The sequence below is a fragment of the Bombus flavifrons genome, chromosome 3, assembly GCF_040668555.2.
Source record: "Bombus flavifrons isolate JBK064 chromosome 3, iyBomFlav1_principal, whole genome shotgun sequence".
In the NCBI taxonomy this organism is placed as follows: domain Eukaryota; kingdom Metazoa; phylum Arthropoda; class Insecta; order Hymenoptera; family Apidae; genus Bombus; species Bombus flavifrons.
The window spans coordinates 11,099,779-11,120,636 of record NC_138444.1 but is presented as its reverse complement, the minus strand read 5'-3'; the positions used below and the strand labels follow the sequence as shown (position 1 = coordinate 11,120,636).

General features: G+C 42.8%; 1 protein-coding gene across 3 annotated transcripts in view; it reads left to right on the top strand.

The window, feature by feature from the left end:
* LOC138178377 (uncharacterized) overlaps positions 1-20,858 on the top strand; it is a 193,291-nt gene that overhangs the window by 158,375 nt on the left and 14,058 nt on the right. For all 3 annotated transcript variants that reach the window (XM_069110173.1, XM_069110174.1, XM_069110172.1), the window contains 7 exons: positions 4,486-4,622; positions 7,241-7,529; positions 8,337-8,608; positions 12,166-12,318; positions 13,883-14,077; positions 14,735-15,123; positions 17,702-17,938. In XM_069110173.1, coding sequence (XP_068966274.1) covers positions 4,486-4,622; positions 7,241-7,529; positions 8,337-8,608; positions 12,166-12,318; positions 13,883-14,077; positions 14,735-15,123; positions 17,702-17,938 — 1,672 coding nt within the window. The remainder of the gene's footprint in view (positions 1-4,485; positions 4,623-7,240; positions 7,530-8,336; positions 8,609-12,165; positions 12,319-13,882; positions 14,078-14,734; positions 15,124-17,701; positions 17,939-20,858) is intronic.

Genomic DNA, 20,858 nt, shown 5'->3' with positions numbered 1-20,858 from the left:
CCAAGTAGTTGATGCCAGTCATTAGTCAGCCGGAGGAGACGCAGCCGAGAAGCTGGCAAGCAGCTTCCCTCCGGGAACTTTCGTAATTTGACGTAACAGATGCACCAACTGAATTCGTAATACTTCGACAGAGGCGGCGGCCGGACGACTATCGGTTTCCGATACCGAATCCTGTCATTAAACCTAACGAATATTCAATTACACCTGGCCCGATTGTTCCGATTGGTGCAGCTTATCAATCGTTTGCATCGACGCTCAAGTACCGAGGAACCTTCTCTTTTTCCCGAATTTTCATTACTCGCAATCTTCTCGATAATTTTCCAATCTTCGCAAATTTCCCATATCCGAATTGCTAATTACTTAACACTCTTTTTATGGGGATGGGGGGGGACATTCTCAATGTTTGTCTCAAGTTTCACTATCCTCACGGAAACATGCAACCCTTTTCCTTCTACTCGTTTCAGGAAATCCAATAAAAAATGGAAGTTCGAAGTTGCAGCTAAACCCCAATAGCACCGATATTCCGCCAGTCGCCGAAACTTTCTGCGAAATATTCGATACTTCTTCTATTTCTCTCGCGATACGAGAATTCACAGCTACCACCGCAATGCGCATCCTGGATACTAGAGGAGTTTAATCATCTGGCTAAATTAAAACTCGAGTTTCAATCCACCGGCTGGGCCAAATAATTAAGCGTGAATAGCCGCATCCGTCAAAATTAGAGCTTGATAAAAGCGAAACATCGGTGGAAAATAAAACGAATATTCTTCGGTTATCATTTCTGGATAACACACGAGGAACGTGGTCGACAACGGAAATTCTCCGACCGGATGGCCGCAAAGAAGAGATATCTCGCGATTCGCGAACCTTGAAATTGAATTTCCAGCTAATTCTACGTTGCAGAATGTTCCATATAGCAGCCCTAGACGTCTAGGATTCATTATCGATAATTACAATCGTCCTCTGGTTCCTAAAATCACAGACAATAATTTCTATAGAGATCCATCCAATTATCAAATTACCACGGAATTGAAAATTCCGGCGGACGATCGTTTTTCTAGCGTGTCTCGTATAAAATGGAATACGTTGAAAGGCGTAATGGCATTTCCAATGGCGAGAAGCGAAACTAACAGGTGAAACGTTTCGTGTAGATTCGACGGACGATGAAAATTGGCGAGGTAATCTAGTTATAGCGATAAGTTACGACGCGAGGAAGACAAGGTGGCCAGATTTCAGGCGCGCTATTAGCCAGGCAAACTAGGATTCTGATTAGGAATGAGACCCCGATGCCTGGAAATGGCGTGCATTGTGTTCTCGGCCCATTCACCCCGTCGATAGCGTGTCCGTGTGTGTTTTTGTGCGAGCGCGCGCGCATCTGTATATACGTGTATACGTTCGTATTGGCCCACCACCGACGTTAGCCTCGATTTCCATCCTATATATACGAGCATGATGAGCCCTTGAAGCCCCACAATGAACTAGTATTGTAACGTAGCCGTCCTGCACAATGTAATTCTGCACGGAGCATGCGATAGAGGAAGCCAAAGTAACTTAATCAGCGAGCGAGTTTCGGTTTCTTTGACATACACGATACAAATTTTTCAACGATTATGCTACCGCTCTAGAAAATCCGTCCTCGGCGATGAACTCGAGAATCGTTCGTTGCAGAAGAAAAAATAAATACGCGCAACGCTCGCGAAAGTATTCGAACAGTCTTAGAAACTTTCTATGTATATGTAGGATCCTTACTACAATTAGTTTATTTACAATAAATGGATTAAACAGATGTTGGTTAAACAAGAAACGATGGTTGTTTAACGTGAACTGATCACAATAACGTATTATAATTAAGACAACTAGATAGTTCATTTGCAACTCTCGTCACCACGGATCCAACGCTCTCTTTCACGCGGACCTCAGTCTCTCGACAGCGCAGTTCGCACTCTCTGACTTCTCAACTGACACTGACTGTTAATTCGTCTTCTTCCCTTAGCATCCCTTTGTCTTTTGTCTTATTCCACCACGCACGTGTCCCGCAACAGCTCGTGGCCAGGGTCACGCAGACCTTTTCCGCGAAACTATTCGATCGAAGGACCGACGATACGTTGTTGGACCTGTCGGCACTTCGGCTTTCTCGCGACATTGTTTATAGTTCGCTCGATATCTCTTAGGCCTTTCGTCCACGATACTACATATATGTCGGGTTAAGGTTGGAATTCTGGGCGTTCGACGAACCTCCACTCGAATTTACCATCGCGGGTATAGCTGATATTGATACAAATGTGGTTATTACAAGAGGCCACAAGTAATAGCGGCGATCGGATGGTCGAGATGTCGATGACAACGAATTCAGGTTCGACAACGAATCCACGGTCAACGGGACGACGAATGCGATGTGATACACGTATGACTCAACGTACAAGTAAAACTCATCTGAATGAATTGACCCGCAGTCCAAGTGGAACTGCCCTTATATATTCTTCTCCCCACCTCTCGGGTCGATCTTTGTTTTTAAGGAGAGCTATATAATTATTCCATACCTCTGTCAGGTACACGTCCCTCCCGTGACCGTGGCTGCGTTCAGTGACCCGTTATGTCACTTCCAGCCCAAGCCCATCGTCGTAAAATCGGATTAGAAAATTAATACTATTTCCTAGTTCTCTTACTTAAGTGTAGCTATAGTAAAAGTCTGGACTAGGGTATTGGGATTTTTCCCAACATTCCAAAAGGGAAGCCCCGATGTCCTTTCATCTCCGACATACATATAGCATACAAACTGTGTGATTTGAAAATGTATACTGTAAATGTATGAAATTTGCAAGATATTTATTGGAAGTACTCGCTTCGTAGAGATCGCCAAGGTATTTGAATTACTCGCAATAATATGACGAGATTAATTATTCGCTATAATGTAAGTTACAATATGCCGAGATCATATTTAGCGCGAATTATACGTTTAAGACCACTCTGTTCATTCTGTATGGTTTATAATTTTTCGTTTTATAATGGTATATATGTGCAATAAACGTGTTGTAACTTCCACGTAGATTTTCAGGCTGGTTTCCAATTTTACTAGTATAATCACGATAGTCGTGTCTCATTACGCCGCTAACAAAGTTTCAAAAAGTTTCATACAATGCATATAATATATTCATGCAAATTTTCCAGCGGTAGGTGTTCGAATACTTTCGCAAGCCGCTACGCGTACGCCACGAATATACTTTAATTACTGAATTTTTAGAAGAATACCTATTTTTCCACTATACCGGTGAAATTCGTTACCATAATTATTTATCCCCGTTACTCGTCTACAAATTAGTATCGCTGTGTACTGTAGCGTATTATAAGTTTTGGCGAGAATTTGATCGCTCTTCCCTATTAATCGGCCCAGCGCGCCTTTCGACAAAATTTATGAAAAGGTATCGCCAGTTTGTATACGCCATTCATCGACTCAACATCCTCCTACATTCGCGAGTGGCCATTAAAATTCAGATCCATTGATCGGTAATTTAAAAATAAACACATTCGCGTTATTCCGTAATTACAATCGAATGAAACCAGTTACACAAGTCGCTTTGATCCGCGATTTTAAAGATACTTTTGTGAAAGCTTCGTATCCATTCAGCGCGTCCAATTTATCGCAAATTCAGTGACGGTTCGTGTTACCTCAAAACGTCCATGACCTCGAGGCATCGATACGTCGATTCAATCGACGTATCGTTGCACGCACTTCAAAAACAATACGAGTGTTTACGAATAGAAGTTATACGAATGAAAAGCTATAGGAATCCGGCTTTTCCATGATAGTTCGATGATTAGCGCCTGATCGATACACGTTGGATACGTCGCGTTGCCCCGAAGGAAGTACATACATACGTTTCCTTTCACGACGGACTTTGATCGAGAGCCGGTGTTCTCCTTTTAACTCGAGATAGAGGAGATCGCGACGAATCGAATTTTTCTGCGGAAAACGATCGAGCAAAGGAAACTAGCCCGGAGCCATCGATAATTCATCGAACGCCCCAGCCGATTCTTTGCCCGGTCGACCTCGAAATTCACCTCGATAAACCCTTTGATCGAGTCGCCGATACCGATTATACGGAAATTTGGCCGAAGATTTCTGTCAAGGACGTTCTATCGAGCGCGATTCCTTGACTTGACATAGCGAACGAAAGGAAAGTACAGTCACTTGGCTCGGTTAAAAGCTCCAAGGTAGAACGTGCACGCGTGGAGACATCGCAAAGTCAAATCTCGCTATCTAGAGAATTAATTTTAGTGATAAATCGTGGATATCGGTAATTCGACGAGTATTTCTCTAACTTTAGATTCGTAAGAGCGCGCTTCTCAACTTGTTGATCGTTCGACCGCGCCATTAGAATCGAAGCTCGATTTTCTCGTGCTCAAGCGACCTGGAACCAAGTAAGTTAGGCGACAAGACGATCGATAATGTTTGTTTCAGAGAGATCTTTATCCTTCGTGTTTCAGCCTGCAATAAAACATACTACGGCGACGTGGGTAAAACTTACGACCTGGAGCTCCATCGACCGAAGGAGGACAAGGTGCCTTACATTTGCAAGCTCACCTTCAGCGCACCGGGTGGCGATCTGGGAGACATCATACAGGCAAGTTTACCCGAAAGCCTCTTTGATTATCCTCCGTAACAAAGACCCTAACCTAGACCCGAACCTGTATTCCTAATTAACATACAGCCTGAATGGCTGCGCGGGGTAATTAGACAAGTAACGAGGTAGCTCGTAAATGCACCATCGCATAATCGAAGCTACCAAAGAAATTTACATCCGTCTGACCGAGACTTTTCGCTAAATCGCGGTATAGTTTCGAGGGCGAAAAAGACAGCCGAGAAACGTTGCTGCTTTCTCCGTTGAAAAGGCGCGCCAGAAATGAAAAAAAAAGAAAGAAACGCAAAAAAGAAGAATAGGTAGAAGAAGGAGAAGGAATAAAAAAGAATTGACAAGAAAGATGGAAAGAGAGAGAATTACGAGAAACAAGGCAGAACCGTGGTCTGCCAGACGAGCAGAAATTAACGGTGGAATTTTTAATAACGCAAATTGCTTGGATTGCGCCAGTTAGCCGGAGGGAAGCATAACCGAACGTCGTTTCGCGGCCTCGAATACTTTCGTAAACGGAACGAACGAGCGGTCCGAAAGTTTCTTCCGCGCGTTGCCAAATTTATTTATACGCGGCCTGTTTGCCAGCCTCTCGCGGCTCTTTTCCGCGTGTTTGCCGTTTTTATCAAAGCCATTCTCTCTCGACTGTTCGCGCGGCTCTTTCTTTCTCTCCGTTGCTCTATGTCCGCCCCTCGGGGAACGTCGATATTTTAATCGTCGTCGGATCATTCCACACGGGATTGATACTTGATAACTCGGTTACTCTAGCAGAACCGAAAGCTAGAGGGCTGAAAGAGATCGAAGAGCTGTTCTGTGAGATGTTCGCGCGTGTGCTTACCGTTAGAATATTCGACGCGGTAATGCATTGCCGGATATTAGCGTTTAATGGCGCACGATGGGAAGTTTCGAAAGGAAAATGTTACTACCGAGAGCTTCGAGCAAACAGATATATCTAATCGGTATTGTAATATCGGAATATATTAAAGGTGTAATTTTGTCCGATTAATTATAATTTATTAATAATGGATTGAAAATACAGATATTAGTTAGACAGAAAAACGATGTTTGATTAACAGGAAAACTAAATGCAACGCTCGTATTTACATCAAATAACTTGACAACTATTTGGTAACTCTCCCTCTCTCTCTCTCACTAGCAACTCTAACACTCGACAACACTCGCAACTCAATTCTAACGACTCTATGCTTCGACGTCTCGATCAACTCTGACCCTCGCCAATGCATTCCTGCTCGGTCGTGCTCGCTCTTGCTCTCGTCCTCTCATACACACACACACACACACACATACACACTTTTCGGCTCACATACTCTGGCCTCTCGATTGCCACTCCTTGAAATATGAAACCGTACTTCTGTTTTGACGCTGCTTATCTTTTCTCGCGTCACTGTTACTAGGCGCTCTTGGATGTAAACAAACCACAAAAAGACGACGTACACGGTGTTTTCTAATTTCAGCCGATCTCCAATCAAAGCTATTCTACGATATTACAGTATCTCTCGAGCATCCAACAACTCGATTTCTATCGTTACTCGATGGAATATTAGATCGAACAATTGCAAAAAGAGAAACGAACGTCTGAAGAAAGTAATCTTTTACCACTGAATACTCACTATGATACTGTCACGTCACAATAAATCACGAAACCGATAGATCGCCGGTGATCTCCTCGCGTCGCAGTTCGAACGTTTCACGAATAAGGTGAAGAAATTGGACTTTGTATGTGAAAATAGAATTTATTATGCAAATCCAACCGAATGGCGGTTCAAGTGTTACAGAATGATTCAAAGTGTTACAAGCGACTGGGTCAAAATGTTTTAACGGACTGAGCCGAGCGCTTATTTTGGAGGGTTTTTATACTGTGGTTTTAGTCCCTCTGGAAGGGTTGTCGTCTGATGTATCTCAGGGGCGCCTATTCCGTTACTATTTGGTTATTGTTTCGATGACCGTGGTATGCAGAATGTCTAGCCTATCCTATTACTGTTTCTGAGCGAGTGGTCTTCTTGAGCGTGTGACGATACAAAAGTCGAATGATACAGAGACGTAGCGCCAGTCATTCACAGGCCATGGCGACTAACTGCGCTTCCCGAAATTTTTTAAACGAGCCAAGTACTTCTGATCGATGCTTATCTCGTATGGAACTCCAGCGATCGAAAGGAAATTTCAGTTAACGTGCAACTAACTGAACTTCAGCTGGCTGAATTCGCTTATCCGAATACGAGTTCCTATTACGTGGGCGAAAAATAATGAGGAAAATTGGCGAGCTCCTCTTGTATTGAACTCCGATTATATAAACTATTTATCCGCTGACAGGTTCAAACGACTGGAGTTCTACTGTAATTACATCGATTTTCTCTGCTTTTTGTTTCATGGAGTTAATCGATCTGGTAAATAGATCATACTTGCGTGTGTATGTGTGTGAACGCAAAGCTCTGAACACTTTCGAGTAATAATATAATTTCTACAGCCGCGAACGCGCTAAAGGAAACACGATAAATTCCACGATGTTCTGACTTCTCGAAAAACTGAGAGATTACAGAAAGAGCGTAGTGTCGTAGGAAGTTTAATCGACGTTACGGTGCTGGCGATTTCAGTTGACGTTCGACAGCTTCACCCTGGGGAAATTCGTGTCGTTCACGGCGGAGGGCTGCCCGGACGGATCGCTGCAGATTTCGGAGGCCCAACGGCCGGACGTTGGTGGCCTCTGGTGCGGAACGTCCTGGGGTCCCGCGATTTACTACAGCGAAACCCAGACCGTCTCCATCACGCTGAAGCTGCTCAGGCTCAGTAAGGATCAGACGGGATTCAATTTCGACTTCAGGATGGTGTACAAGATGATCAGGAAGTCGGACGCCGTGGCACGCTACGGGAATCCATTCGTCGGTACGTACGTCTCCGTTTTCTTTCGCTCTCTATCATGATTTGTTTCCACGCCGATGCTCTTACGTTGATAACTTCGCCGCTCGGATGAGACGGAATTTACATAAGCTGGATACTTTTGAAAACAACGCGGTTCGAATTCTTCGGCGTCGAGGTCGTCGAGTTTGTCGTGGAGGGAAATCGAAGTTTCTTGTAAAGATTTTCTTTATCTCGAGTTCAGATGGATTTAGTCGTTTTTTCTTTTTTTCTGTCTTTTCTTTCTTGTTGCTGCATCCTTGTGTGGAGGCTGGCGTCTTGTAGTAACGTTGATAGTCAACGACAGTGATTATTAAATTAATTATGTAACTAGATCGTAAAGTGTTTTAAAGAACCATTCTCACGATACGGTGAAGCTTCGTTTATATGAACTTGTCGGGCAACAAATAGTTTATCCCTTAAATAGTTTGTCCATTGCGTTCATATAAACGAAGTTCTACCCTGGCTCGTTTGAATTTTCAGATGCTCGTTTGATTCAACGACGTTCCATGGAGATGACAATTCTATTTTCCAAGTAGATTATATTTCATTTAATTATCAATAATCGTCGTCCATTTTTGCCAAGACAAAAATAACTTCTTTATAAAACAGATTATATTTAAAAAACATGCATTTTAGAAAATATATATAAAGATATACGAAATTGCAGGAAAAAATTATCGATTTAAAATGGATACATACAAACATCGATCTTGTAAAATATATACAAAGACGTACGATTACAGAATAAACGAAGAACATAGAACAAAGAAGAAGTAAAAATGACGATTCCAGGTATGACGCAGCCGACAGGAACACCATCTTCGACGGAATTGACTTTGTCAACGTCCTCGAGCGACTACGCGAACAGCTCGATGGCGATGCCGGTACAGATGGTCGAACAGCCATCGACCACGACGAAACCAAGCAGCGAGCAGTACCTCGGGGATCTGATATCCGGAACCTACTGTTCCCGCATATTCAGCGACTGCGACCGGAAGAAGTGCAGACTGCAGTCTCCCAACTTTCCCGGATTGTACCCGCGCAATCTCACCTGCTACTACGCGGTAAGCCCGTTCGAAATTTTCCACCCCTGGAAACTTTCGAATAACCACCTGCCGCCCTGTAAACACGAAACGCCGAAGAACAGCGCAGAAAATTTTCGCAACTTCTTCTGTTTGCCGGATAGGATTCTTCTCGAGGAGAAATAGCTTTCTGAAAAGTTCCTTCCTTCTTTGATTGATAGAACTTGGTAAAAGTTTCTCTCGTTCGATAATTTACTTTTTTTTATACAGGGTGGTTGGTAACTGGTGGTAGAAGCGGAAAGGGGGTGATTCTACGCGAAAAAAGAAGTCGAAAATATGGAATAAAAATTTTTCGTTCGAGGCTTTGTTTTCGAGAAAATCGACTTTGAATTTTCGCTCGGTACGCGTGCACTTTATCGCGTCTCGTTATAACGGATCTCACTGTAGATCGTTGTCTCGATGGAAAAATTTAAAAAAAAAAGAAAAATTAAAAAAAAGAAATTTTTATTCTATATTTCCGACTTCTTTTTTCGCGTAGAATCATCCCCTTTCCGCTTGTACCACCAGTTACCAACCATCCTGTATATAAGTACATATATAAATAATATTTCACGCAAGGAGACGATTAGAAATTGTTCGCTGGCTGAGGTAGCTTCTCTTGAAAAATTGTTTCTTGGAAGATCCTTTTCTTCCAATATAGAAGACTTACGAGTGCTCCTGCTGCGTTACTATCTTCTTAGTTTATGTTATGTAACATCTCGCGTCGGGTTGGATGACTGTTTCTTTCGAAAATTAATAGACGGAGGAATAAAGTTCGAGACTTGACGATTTCCTAGCTTCGTGGGGCTACATGGGATTCGTGGAAAATCCTTTTAGCAAATGACCTAGGATGTTAAGCTGTAAACTCGCACGGTACTTAATATCGAGTTAGAAAATCGTCCGTACGAATTGTAGGAGCCTTCGCTGTTTATTTTGTACCGCAGAACTCGAATACGGGATCATAAATCTGTAGCGCGCAGTCCGTGGCGACGATTCCGGAGACCGCCTTTCTTAGCGAGTTATTTGAAAATTTATGTAGCTGTCCGAAAGAAGAAAGTTGGAACGAGTAAGTCGCGCGGTACGATGAAGCTCCTTCGTTGGAAATGGCTCGATTCCTGGTGTTTACGTAATCCTTGGAGGCTTCGTGAATTTTTCTAACTTCCCCGCTGTTAATGGATATCCGAGTTGTTATAGTAAAGAAGAAAATTTATATAAAAATAGTAGACGCGGATTCTGGTAGAGAAACGATTAACGTGTTTGCCTATCACCAACGTGATTCTTTTTACTTTCACGGTATTCACATTCGAAATAGCGACTTTGATGTACCGCATAGTCGCGAAAATGTTCGAACATCTATAGACGACTTTTACGAATATGTTAGTCGTGCGCGTTATACGAAACAACAGACTCGACTATCACGACTACATCTACTATATTATATCTTGTACAGGGTGGTTGGTAACTGGTGGTACAAGCGGAAAGGAGGTGATTCTACGCGAAAAAAGAAGTCGAAAATATAGAATAAAAAATTTTTTTTTTAATTTTTCCATCGAGACAACGATCTACAGTGAGATCCGTTATAACGAGACGCGACAAAGTGCACGCGTACCTAGCGAAAATTCAAAGTCGATTTTCTCGAAAACAAAGCCTCTAACGAAAAATTTTCATTCTATATTTTCGACTTCTTTTTTCGCGTAGAATCACCCCCTTTCCGCTTCTACCACCAGTTACCAACCACCCTGTATAATATCTGGCAAATTTTATATGCATTCCCAAATTGCTTTCGAACCTTATCACTGTGATCACGGCCTTCCTTTCTCGTCATAGACCTTAATAAAATGTCCAAATCTCTAAAACGTAACACGCACGATATAAACATGAAAGTTTCCTGCGATAAGCGTTCAAATGCTCTCGTAAGAAATACTACGAAGCAAAATCGTGCACGTAGAGAAAATATCGTTGTACGAAATTATTTGAAATCACAAATTACTAATTGTTTACGAACGCAATTGTAAAACCCTGGAACATCCTGCGGACAAAGGAGTCCACGATGATCCGCGAGGATGTCGATGAGAGGGTGTCGGCCAATCGAAATCTCGACGACGCTCTAATGAATATTAACAAAGCTGTTCTGTGGGGCGTGAAAGGAAAGGGGTGTGACGTTGGAATGTTCTCCGTGACACGCGAAACGTTGCGGGCTAATCCGAGGAACGGTATTTCAGGTCGAAATCGCACGACGGTCCGAGCAAATTGAACGGGTCGATGCACGGGCTCGGTTTCGAAACGAAGAGGAACGAACGCAACCAACGTTGGCATTCCGACGAAAATTTACGAGGCACCGCCACGAGTGTACAACCCGCGCACCATTATTCTCCTTTTGCCCGCTAAAGCCGATACGACCCGCTAAATACACTTCGATACGACCACTGAAATTTTCTGCACCCGCTCCTCACGAAAGTTGCGCCAATTTCAATGTCGTTTCCACGACAGTCGCAACGAGGTACTTTCGTTACACGAGGAATGGAGATTGGATCGTATGGAATGCGTGGTAAACAGGGAAGTAGAGAGGTCGGTTAGACTAGAAATAGGGGAAAATAAAACGAGGACGTTAAATGGCACGGGTGACGCTCGAAGTGTAATCGTTCGATAAGGAACGTTGATTAAGACGATAGGATCGAGACAGGAAGGCGATCGATACGACTATATCGTAAAAAATGAAGGACACGCGCACAATGGTGTGTAAACGTTTATGCTTTTGCGAGGGACGTACGCGATGGGAAATACGCGATCGCGGCGGTGCTTTGATCGAGAAGTAATTTAATTTACCACCCTCCTCTGAACATGGTTCATTCGATTAACCGATACACCTCTCTGATTCGAAGTTCGATAAATTGTTTTTCGGATAATATATGAGCGATACGAACATGCGTGAAGATGGATAGATAGATATACGCGTAACGATAGAGATAACGTTAATAAACAGGCTAAAAGAACAGAATTACGAAAGGAATGGATGAAACGAGAGCGTGGGAAGAACGTATGGGTAAGATAAAAGCGAGAAAATTGCGAACCAAAGTCTCTTTTTTTAGTCTAGAAATAAAGATTATTATTAATTCGATATTAGCGATAGAATACAGAATATGGCCTATGCATAATCCATTTTTAGTCTGACGTCTGAAATCAGTCCGCCCTTTGTATTTACGATCGTTCTTTTCTTTTATCATATCGGGTTATCGGACGAGTGTTAAACCTTTTTGAGGTCGGGTTTCTGCTCGCAGATAAGAGAAATTCTACAGGGATGGAATAATGGCATTACCCGATAGATGTTACAAGATCACCGAACAGAATGATGTACATTTGGTTTAATTCGTATCATAGAAAAGTGTTGGAATAAAGTTTATAATTCAGTTTTTATTTCTCATCGGACTTTATGATGCAGATTAGTCTTCTTCGTAATCGTCATCCTTATAAAAGTTTATAATTTAGAAAAGGTTGAAAAGTTATCCGACCGCTCGGAACAACACCTCCTAAGTATCTTTCGTATTAATCTCACGACACAGGTGAGGCAGCACGACGTACCAGCAGGGAAACACGCCTTAATCTCCGTGAAACAGCCCCGGGGCCAATTGGTGGCCATAAGAGCGAGGCCAGCCACCCAAGCGGAATCATCGCCTCGCGAACTTCGCCTGTGGAAGGACTGCGATGTGGTTCAGGTACGTAGTAAAACCCGAAACGGCGAAAATTGCATGGATCGAGATAAATCCGAGACGTCGAACGATGGCTAGCCAGGGCGAAACGCCACGCACGTGACCGATGGCGTGGTATCGGCCAAGCCGAACGGTCGTTACGCTCGCACGGTAATTCCGGCGGGTGTGCTTCTTAAATCACCAACACTCTGCCGAATTTATCGATCCGCAGAGAAGAGAAACTATCGCCGTGTGTTCCAAGTTGATAAGCGAAATTTATCGGCGAACTATAGGGCCAGACCAGATAAGAAAGATAACACGAGAATCCTGGCGAGTGGCTTCAAAATAGCCGACGAAAGTTTGCGGACGTACGTCAAACTACTGAAAGACCCATCCGATCGAGCGATTCGATTAATTGTTTTCTGAGAAATTGAAACGCGATCTTCTCGAGATTTACAGTGGCTACGAAAAGTGTTTGCTCGTAGCCTTGTGTTCCGATACGTTTTCTTAGCGGGGTTTCCGTTTTATTTACACGGTATGACATTTTTCGTAGTCGCATGAAAGTATTACTAAACGATGCAAAATTTATGTAATTGATACGTAAATGCTATGATAAGTACAATGGTGTGTAAATACTTTTTACAGCGCTATAAGAGCCAGCCAGTGTTCTAAGATTATTTATATTTTCATGCGCATATTTGATATTTGTAGTTTAGTATTTTGCTTTTATTTATTTTATTTATTATTGTTTAGTCCGTGCCTTTCGGCTTTGGACGAACTTTCGGTTTTACATCTCTTACATCTAATTCCCTTCTTACATGTCTACCTTCCCTCTTTTCCACTCTATTCTATTGCACTACCTTGCTTATTCTACCTCTGAATACTAAGCATTAGGAACTATAAATTATCAACTAACGACTAAAAACTATTGCCACTTTGGTCTTTAGCCTCCTTGTCGTGCCTCCTCCTTGTCGTTTGCCCTTCTCTTCTCTATTATTGCTTTCAGTTCTGCTAAACCTTCTCCAGTCTCGTTCAGCGTTTTTCCTATGTCTTTTGGTCCTCCCGTTATTTCACATTCTTCTATTACATGTCTCAGGTCTTCTTCTTTCCTTTTGCATAGTCTGCATCTTTTTTCCCCCCTCCTCTTTCCAGTATTCCCTTGCTTTGGTCTCGTTTCCGCATCTGAATCTTGCCAGTATTCTTCTGTCCTTCCGCTTCATCCTCCCTTCTAAGTACTTTGGTAATTTCTCTTTGACTATGTTTCTGTAGTGTATGTTGTACTTGGATTCCCTTATCCTTTTCCCCCTCTCTTCTGTTTCTCTCTTTCTTCTTTCTTCTATAATTTGGTCTGCTGTCCTTTCTTGCTCCTCTCTTAGTATTTTACTTTATATTTATGTTTGGATTTCTGTAGAACTTTGTTATTACCGCACCGTTCTGCGAACTTTTCGTTTAACCTTTTCGATTAACCGTGGCTGTTCGTAAAATATTCCATCGATCCTAAATAAAAAGTTCCAGTTCCTTTTTTCGTCGTACCATTTTTCCCACCGAATGGTACTAATTGTAAGAAAAGGAACGTCTTTTTGGCCCACAGGACTACGTGACCGTGTATGATGGCTACACGACCCGGGACCCGGTGATCCTCAAGTTCTGCGGAGGTGGTGAGCCGGTGCCGGAAGCCACTAGCAGCGGAACCGAGATCCTGGTCGAGTTCACCACGTCTCCTTACGGCACGTTCCTACATCCAACGCCGCCGCATTCGCTCCACGGCTTTCAATTAGAAGTGCAAGTACGTGGTAATTCTGTTCAAACATTCATGGGGCCGGAACAGCGTGCTTTACACCTGACGGTGGCGAACTACCGCCCCCTTGGTTCACGGATCGCATTTAAATGGTTGGTCGGAGCAGCCACCGTTACCACAATTTTCTTCGGGAACGACGAGCCAACGAGATAATGAATTTTAGGACGGGGATTCTTCTTCCCTCCCTTTTTTCCTCTCATTTCTTCCTTTTCTCTAACGAGTTAAGAGACGTTAATGTTGATGAATTCCTTTAGAATTGAGTAACGAATTTTAAAACTCGTATTATACCCTTTCTTCCACCATCCTTTTTCCTCTGTTTACTTTCTTTTCTATAAACACTTATAAGGATTAATAAATTCCTCTGTTTTCTACGTAGTAGCTAATCGTCTAAAAACCTGAATTCCTGTTGGAACGGCAACAACTATCGTTGCTGAAGTAGAACAAACTCGAGCGATATGCTCGAACGATAAATCGTCCAAGTTCTGATGTGCCCGGTACAACGTAGGTTATCCTTGAGTTTCCTCCCTCATTCGTAATAATTCGAGAAATTAAATATAATCCTTGGAACGTCTACAAGACCAAAATAATTCTTCCGTTTCTTCCCTGGTTCTTATCTCGTTGTTTCCCAACGAACTGTGCTTGCAGGTGAAGTTCGTGGACGCTGACTCGCCTACGTACGCGAAGAACAAGCATTGCGAGTTCTGGCTGCAGGGCAGCGGGGGTGGTGTGCTCGCATCTCCACGGCATTCCTTGCCACGGAACAGCACGTGCCTGTATCATCTTCGCGGCGCTGGGCCGGCGCTTCCAAGTCCAACGCCACCGCGTCCTTTGCCCAAGTTTCCAGAGCAGAGGCCGGGAACCGTGTGGAGGAGACCGGCACCGCGACCACCGCAGCCACAGTTCCGCGTCTGGCTGTCCATCCTCAAGTTCCACGTAGGCACCAGCTTGTCGAGCAGCGACGAGGACTGCTCCACCACCCTTATGGTGTGGGACGGCGAGATGATGCCACTCTCCGAGTGCTACGATCTTGCCTGGTCGGTTTAATCCCCTTTGATTAATCGCGAATGCCTCGTTAGAGCCGACGAGTTCCGCTTGTTACGCTGGTTTTTCCGGAAAACCGATCCTCGTCTTCGTATTTCGTTCGAGTTCCTGACGAATGTTCTTCCAGCAAGGCTACGATTATGGTGGATACGTGTCCCCATGGATACGTCGGAACAATCTTATGACTAAACTACGTGCTTTCGTGCAAATTCCTGATCTTTTATAGATCTAATTTTAGACAGACGAAACCTAAGTAGAAATTTATTTCATCCACTGAATGTTTTAATAGGTATAATACAGGCTGTTCCAGAATTGATGGTACAATCGTCGACGAGGTGATTGTACATGAGAAAATAGGTCGAATATATGAAATAAATTTTTTTCACTCGGGGCTTTGTTTTCGAGAAAGTGGACTTTGAATTTCCTCCGAGCACGCATGCACTTGACCATATCGTGGAACACAAACCATATGCCATAGGTTTATGAGTTATAACAAGGCACGTGATTCTTAAGATTTACTTCGTTGATGCAAGTAATGCTGGTCACCGGTACCGTATACGCGGGTGTGTTCTCCGAGTTAGATGATCGTGCATGCTTTCCACCGTATTTCCCCTTTTTCCTCGAACGCGAGAACGATCCTCGCTGTTAACTGTGGAAGACTTGTGTTGTCTTTGGAATAAACTTTTGATTCAATATGTATGCTTCTACATAAATGGATAAAGTAAATAATGGTTTGTAACGAGACGCGTTTAACCACAAGATAGTCAAGCGCATATGCGCTCGAAGGAAATTCAAAGTCGATTTTCTCGATAACAAAGCCTCGAGTGAAAAGTACGTATTCCACATATATTCGACTTATTTTCTTATTTACAATCAACCGCTTGGCGATTGTACCATCGATACTAGGACACCGTGTATTTCGAATATTTCGTATATGTTTGAACATCGTGCACATTTTGTGCATTTTTGCAATTTTCAATTTCCTGGAAACGTGTAAAAATCCGCGACCTACTTATGACTATGTATATGCACTTCGGTGGTTGGATGTTTCGTTCGTCGGAACGACAGTTTATTGGAACACACATCCACTGTAACCATAGAACTTCACGCGAAACGTCCGCTGGAAGAAATATAGCGAGATGTTAAATTGAAATACAAGGCAGCCACGAATCCGTCTATGCAGTGACATTCAGGGATGCAGCCATGTACGATTCGGACCAAAACGCTCTTTAAGATATCTTGCTTGATTGGATATATGTCAGCGTACAAAGTCGAGTCCTAAATCAAGAACATCACGGTTATTGCCAATTGATATCTGCACAACTTTCGTCACTGATACGGCATCGGATCCGTGGAGACGCCATTTCCCAGAGGACTCGTGAAAACAGGAGTCGACCTTTGACAAACACAAAACAGAGACCTTTAATCCGTCGGTTCTCCTTGCGGAACATCGATCGAAGCAATGACATATGACTTACACGCAGAATTCTACGTTTTCCAATAATAATTGAACCAAAGTTAAGATATTAACAGCTTTTGCGATATGATCAACTTGTAGATGAAAGCTTGAAATATCAATCAACGTAACGACTCGGGGAACCGCTTGCGTGGTCTCAGTTTTTCTTGAAACGTCAAAATGTATTTCCCACGGCTCTCGTTTCCTCGAATCTGTCGAAATTCCCTCGTCAAAATGCTCGAACGTTAGTCGAGTCTATAACGACGTTCTATTTCTTCCACGCGAACCGCACGCGAGAAAAAGATCGTCGAGTTCTTCCTATCTGACCAAAATTCGTGAACTCGACTGTAGCAGAGTCTGGGCTGCTTTTATATACTGCACGACCAACGGCTAAACCGCGGGATCCTCGTGTTTGCTTCTGTTTAGTTGAGTTTGCTTTCTTGTTACGCCATGCTGTTAACAGATCTTCTTGCCTCGATGTAGTTTGGTTTTTCTTGTCCGAGAGTTTGGAAGGGGTTTGGGTTATGTAAAGAGGTTTCGGGTAACTTGTCCCTCGGTTCAGAAATTTCTATGCAGCGATTCGGATGATTTATAGGTAGACCCTCGCTGTTTGAAGCTCGGAAATTAGTGGAAAGTAGATTCGCCCATGAACCGTAGACCGGTGTCCCGCGTTTCTTATCTTAATCTCGTCTTAGATGACGATCTTCATTTCGTTACGATACGTCAAAGTGGATACGAGGAAAATGACGAGATTAACGAGAAAATTGACGCTGCAACGATTCTCCAATTTATAATCGTTTAACAAGATCAACTTGAGGCATATATTGAAACGAGAAATCGTACGCATCGACGATAGCTTTCTCGTATTTCGTTCGAACCAGAGATATTTTTCAAAGAAATACAATTACATCGGGAATGACCGAAAGAACGCAGCAATAAAAAGAATTTCCAATTAGACGAGTCTCTTGTAAAGCTCACGTGACGCGCTATTCGCGAAGATTCTATCGTGGCCCTTCTCTCTTCCAAATTTCATCGCACAGACGCCACCCGCTTTATCCACGCCCCGGGTTACTTTAATCTGCTTCGATCTCTCAAACATAATCCATCTCGAACAGCGAGAAAGAACACCAACGTCACGGAGACAGATCCGCCGAGCCATCGCACCCTCAGGCAGCCCGCCCCGCTGGAAACACCACCCTGTTGGCGCGTTATTGCAAGGACAAGGTGCCGCGAACCTGCGACCACGCCATCCTACAGAACACCAGTCGTCCCTGTTCCCTTGGCGAGAGCTTCGTATCCAGCGGAAGCAGTTTGACCATCGAGATGCGAATGGTCGAGTCGACGGCTCTCAGGCGAGTGTAACTCGATTGCACGATACGGGGGGAAAGAGGGAAAGCGAAATGGGGATGAACGAAGAGAAGGGGAGAAGGACGGGTGGAGAAAAGCGGTTTCCGTTTCAATTACACAGGCCGCGTGCCGTTTTGTTCGACGTTGTTTCACGTGAGCGTTATCGATCGACACGGCCGCGTATTATGTTTTCTCTCGAGCGGCGATGTAATGAGATTTCGCCAGGAATATCCGCGGGAAGCGAGCTTTTATTGGCCCCGACTTTTCCCGAGCTTCTCGAAAATTATCGGCAACGATCGGTGATTAGAGAACGAATCCTTTAGATATCTTGTTCAATCTTCCACGACTGTGAACTTCCTTTTGGTTGCGATAAGCGAGAGCAACTGTTTGTACATCTATGGCATATTTCAAAGCGCGAAAGTTTACACGGTACAGCATAACGCGTAAAGATAAGTAGAAAAACAGTTTGTATTTAAATTGCATTAATCCACGGTTTAATAAATAACCATTACGAACGAATTATTTGCAGCGATACGATAACGTAGGGATGAAAGAAAATAATACAGGGATCACGGCCAGATTAGAGTCACACAGCATCGTAGAAGATTAATACCTATAAATCGAAGTTATTGGATATTTTCGTGCGAGCTGAATGTTTCACGAGTTTTATTCGATATCTTTAATCTTCGATAATGGGAAGCAAAGATTATCACGGACTGACAATCCATGATGAGAAAGAAGAGAGCCTTTAATCCTTCGCTCGATGAAACGTCGAGTAATCGTTTCTTTCGATCGACTGACGTTTAAGTCAAAGGGAACGAAACTTCTCGAGGCAAATTAAGATCGGAACTTGAAACGAAGATTTTGAACGGAGACGTATATTTCGCGTAGAACCGGCTTCCTCGAGAAATCGGAGGTCGAAGTTCCGGTATTTCGAGATGTCGTGCTACTCTTTCCTTTTCCTCGTTTTTTTTCCTCCCTTTCTGCGCGCTCAAGGGGTGGAAAGCTTTGAATATAAATTCAGACGAAATTTGCTCGTGACATGGAGCTCGTGGAATCGATACAGAACGTTACACGCGAGGAATGCGGAGGTTTTATGGCGACGCAGCGCAATATCTGCCGCACTTGCACGTTTTCGCTACCGACCTCCCGTCGTCAACCTCTTTTCTTCCGTTTCTCCGCCACGGTTCTCCCAATATCAGTTATTTATAAGAAGCGATTTTTCCTGCGCGTCGACCGCACCGTTGCAAGTCACTGAAACGCTCAGATTCCATGGAGCCCGGGTCTTTAGAAATTTCTCTGTGAATTGAAAGTCAATCCTGGAACAAACAGCTGTCGCAGTGTTTCCTTCGCAATTACGTTTTCCGATTATTTCGTTCCCCTTCGTGTCGATATATATGGAATTTGATTTATAACAACGCGATTAGAGTTAATAACTGTAGAAACTTGTAGGCAACCGAAGTAGAAGAATTTCACCAAAGAAATCGAAATGGCACGTGAACGAAGAAATATGTGACGTGGTCTGGTAAGGAAAGGGTTTAAAGCGTCGAAAAGTCGATTAAGATCGTTTCGACTTTCTCGTGTTGTTTCCTGAGGAAAAGCACCAAGCCAATTTTCTAGAATAATTTTATTGACTTCGCAAGTTAACAATTAACGTCGTGTATTGATAACAATAGTAGACAAGTATTTATTGCATTAAGAAAAATTGTGAAACATTTTTAAAAAGTGAAGAAATCAACCATCTTCCTTTAAGAGGTAGAAAGGCTACCTTTCTCTACCCTTTTCTTCTTGAAGGCCTAAAATAGCTGCAAACAAAGCAGACAAACTTACCACGGAGTGCGTAACTTTAAACGCATTTATCTCGGAAAGTCATTTTCGCGTGTTAATCTCATTTTACCAGAGCACGTCACGTGTATATAAAGTCGGCTACAAGTATTAAGATACCAGCTGATATTTAGTACAAACTGCATGCTCTTTGTTGTTTTTATTTTAAAATATGTATAATGCAAAAATAACTGAAACACTCGTCAACACACCCAGCTCAAGCTACTATACCTACAAACGTGAAATTTGGACAGTATACTGCTCTGAGAAGGTAGTCATGGGATACGAAGAGGTTTTTGGAAATATAGACCCAAGAAGGGTAAAATGAAGATACAATTTTTTATTATGGGATATCCACTTCCCACGAGTTGGTAAAGTTGGGGACGTAAAATTCAACATGCGAACTCTCTATTGAAAATAAACACTCGTTGGAGCGTTCTTCGAAACTCACCCCTTGGAGGAGGACGCAGAAGGGTTATGCTTTTTTCTCAAAGGATAAAGGTGTCTCTCTATTCGTTAAAATCAGAAACGCGAAAATCGGCGTATGAACCATTCATTAAAAATAAACAAACACGTATCGAAGCAAAGCAAATTCTTTGAAATTCATTTCCTAAAGGGTGTTCAAACAGAGAGTTAGCGATCGTTAACTCAAATACTACCGCGGGCGGGCAGCTATTGCTATTATAAATCTGTTATTTCATTCATCATATATGTACATACGGAATGTGATCGAATAACGTGTACAAGCGAGCACGAGGTGATTCTATATGAAAAAATAAGACGAAAATGTGGAATAAAATTGTTTCGTTTAAGACTTGGTTTACGAGAAAATCGACTTTGAAAATTGATCAAGTATATTTGAACATGGCTAATTCCGGACTGGGCAGGATTAAATAATCGACAGGAGGTCGTTCTGCGTGTGAAAATAAGTCGAAAATGCAGAATACAAATTTTTCTCAGGACGCTTGGTTTCCTAAAAAATAAATTTGACAATTTATCATACGCGTGTAAGTACCAGATCGGTTCTTAACTAAACAAAATAAAACCTCGAACGGAAAAATTGTATTTTATATTTATCACTTACTTTCGTTTCTACAATAA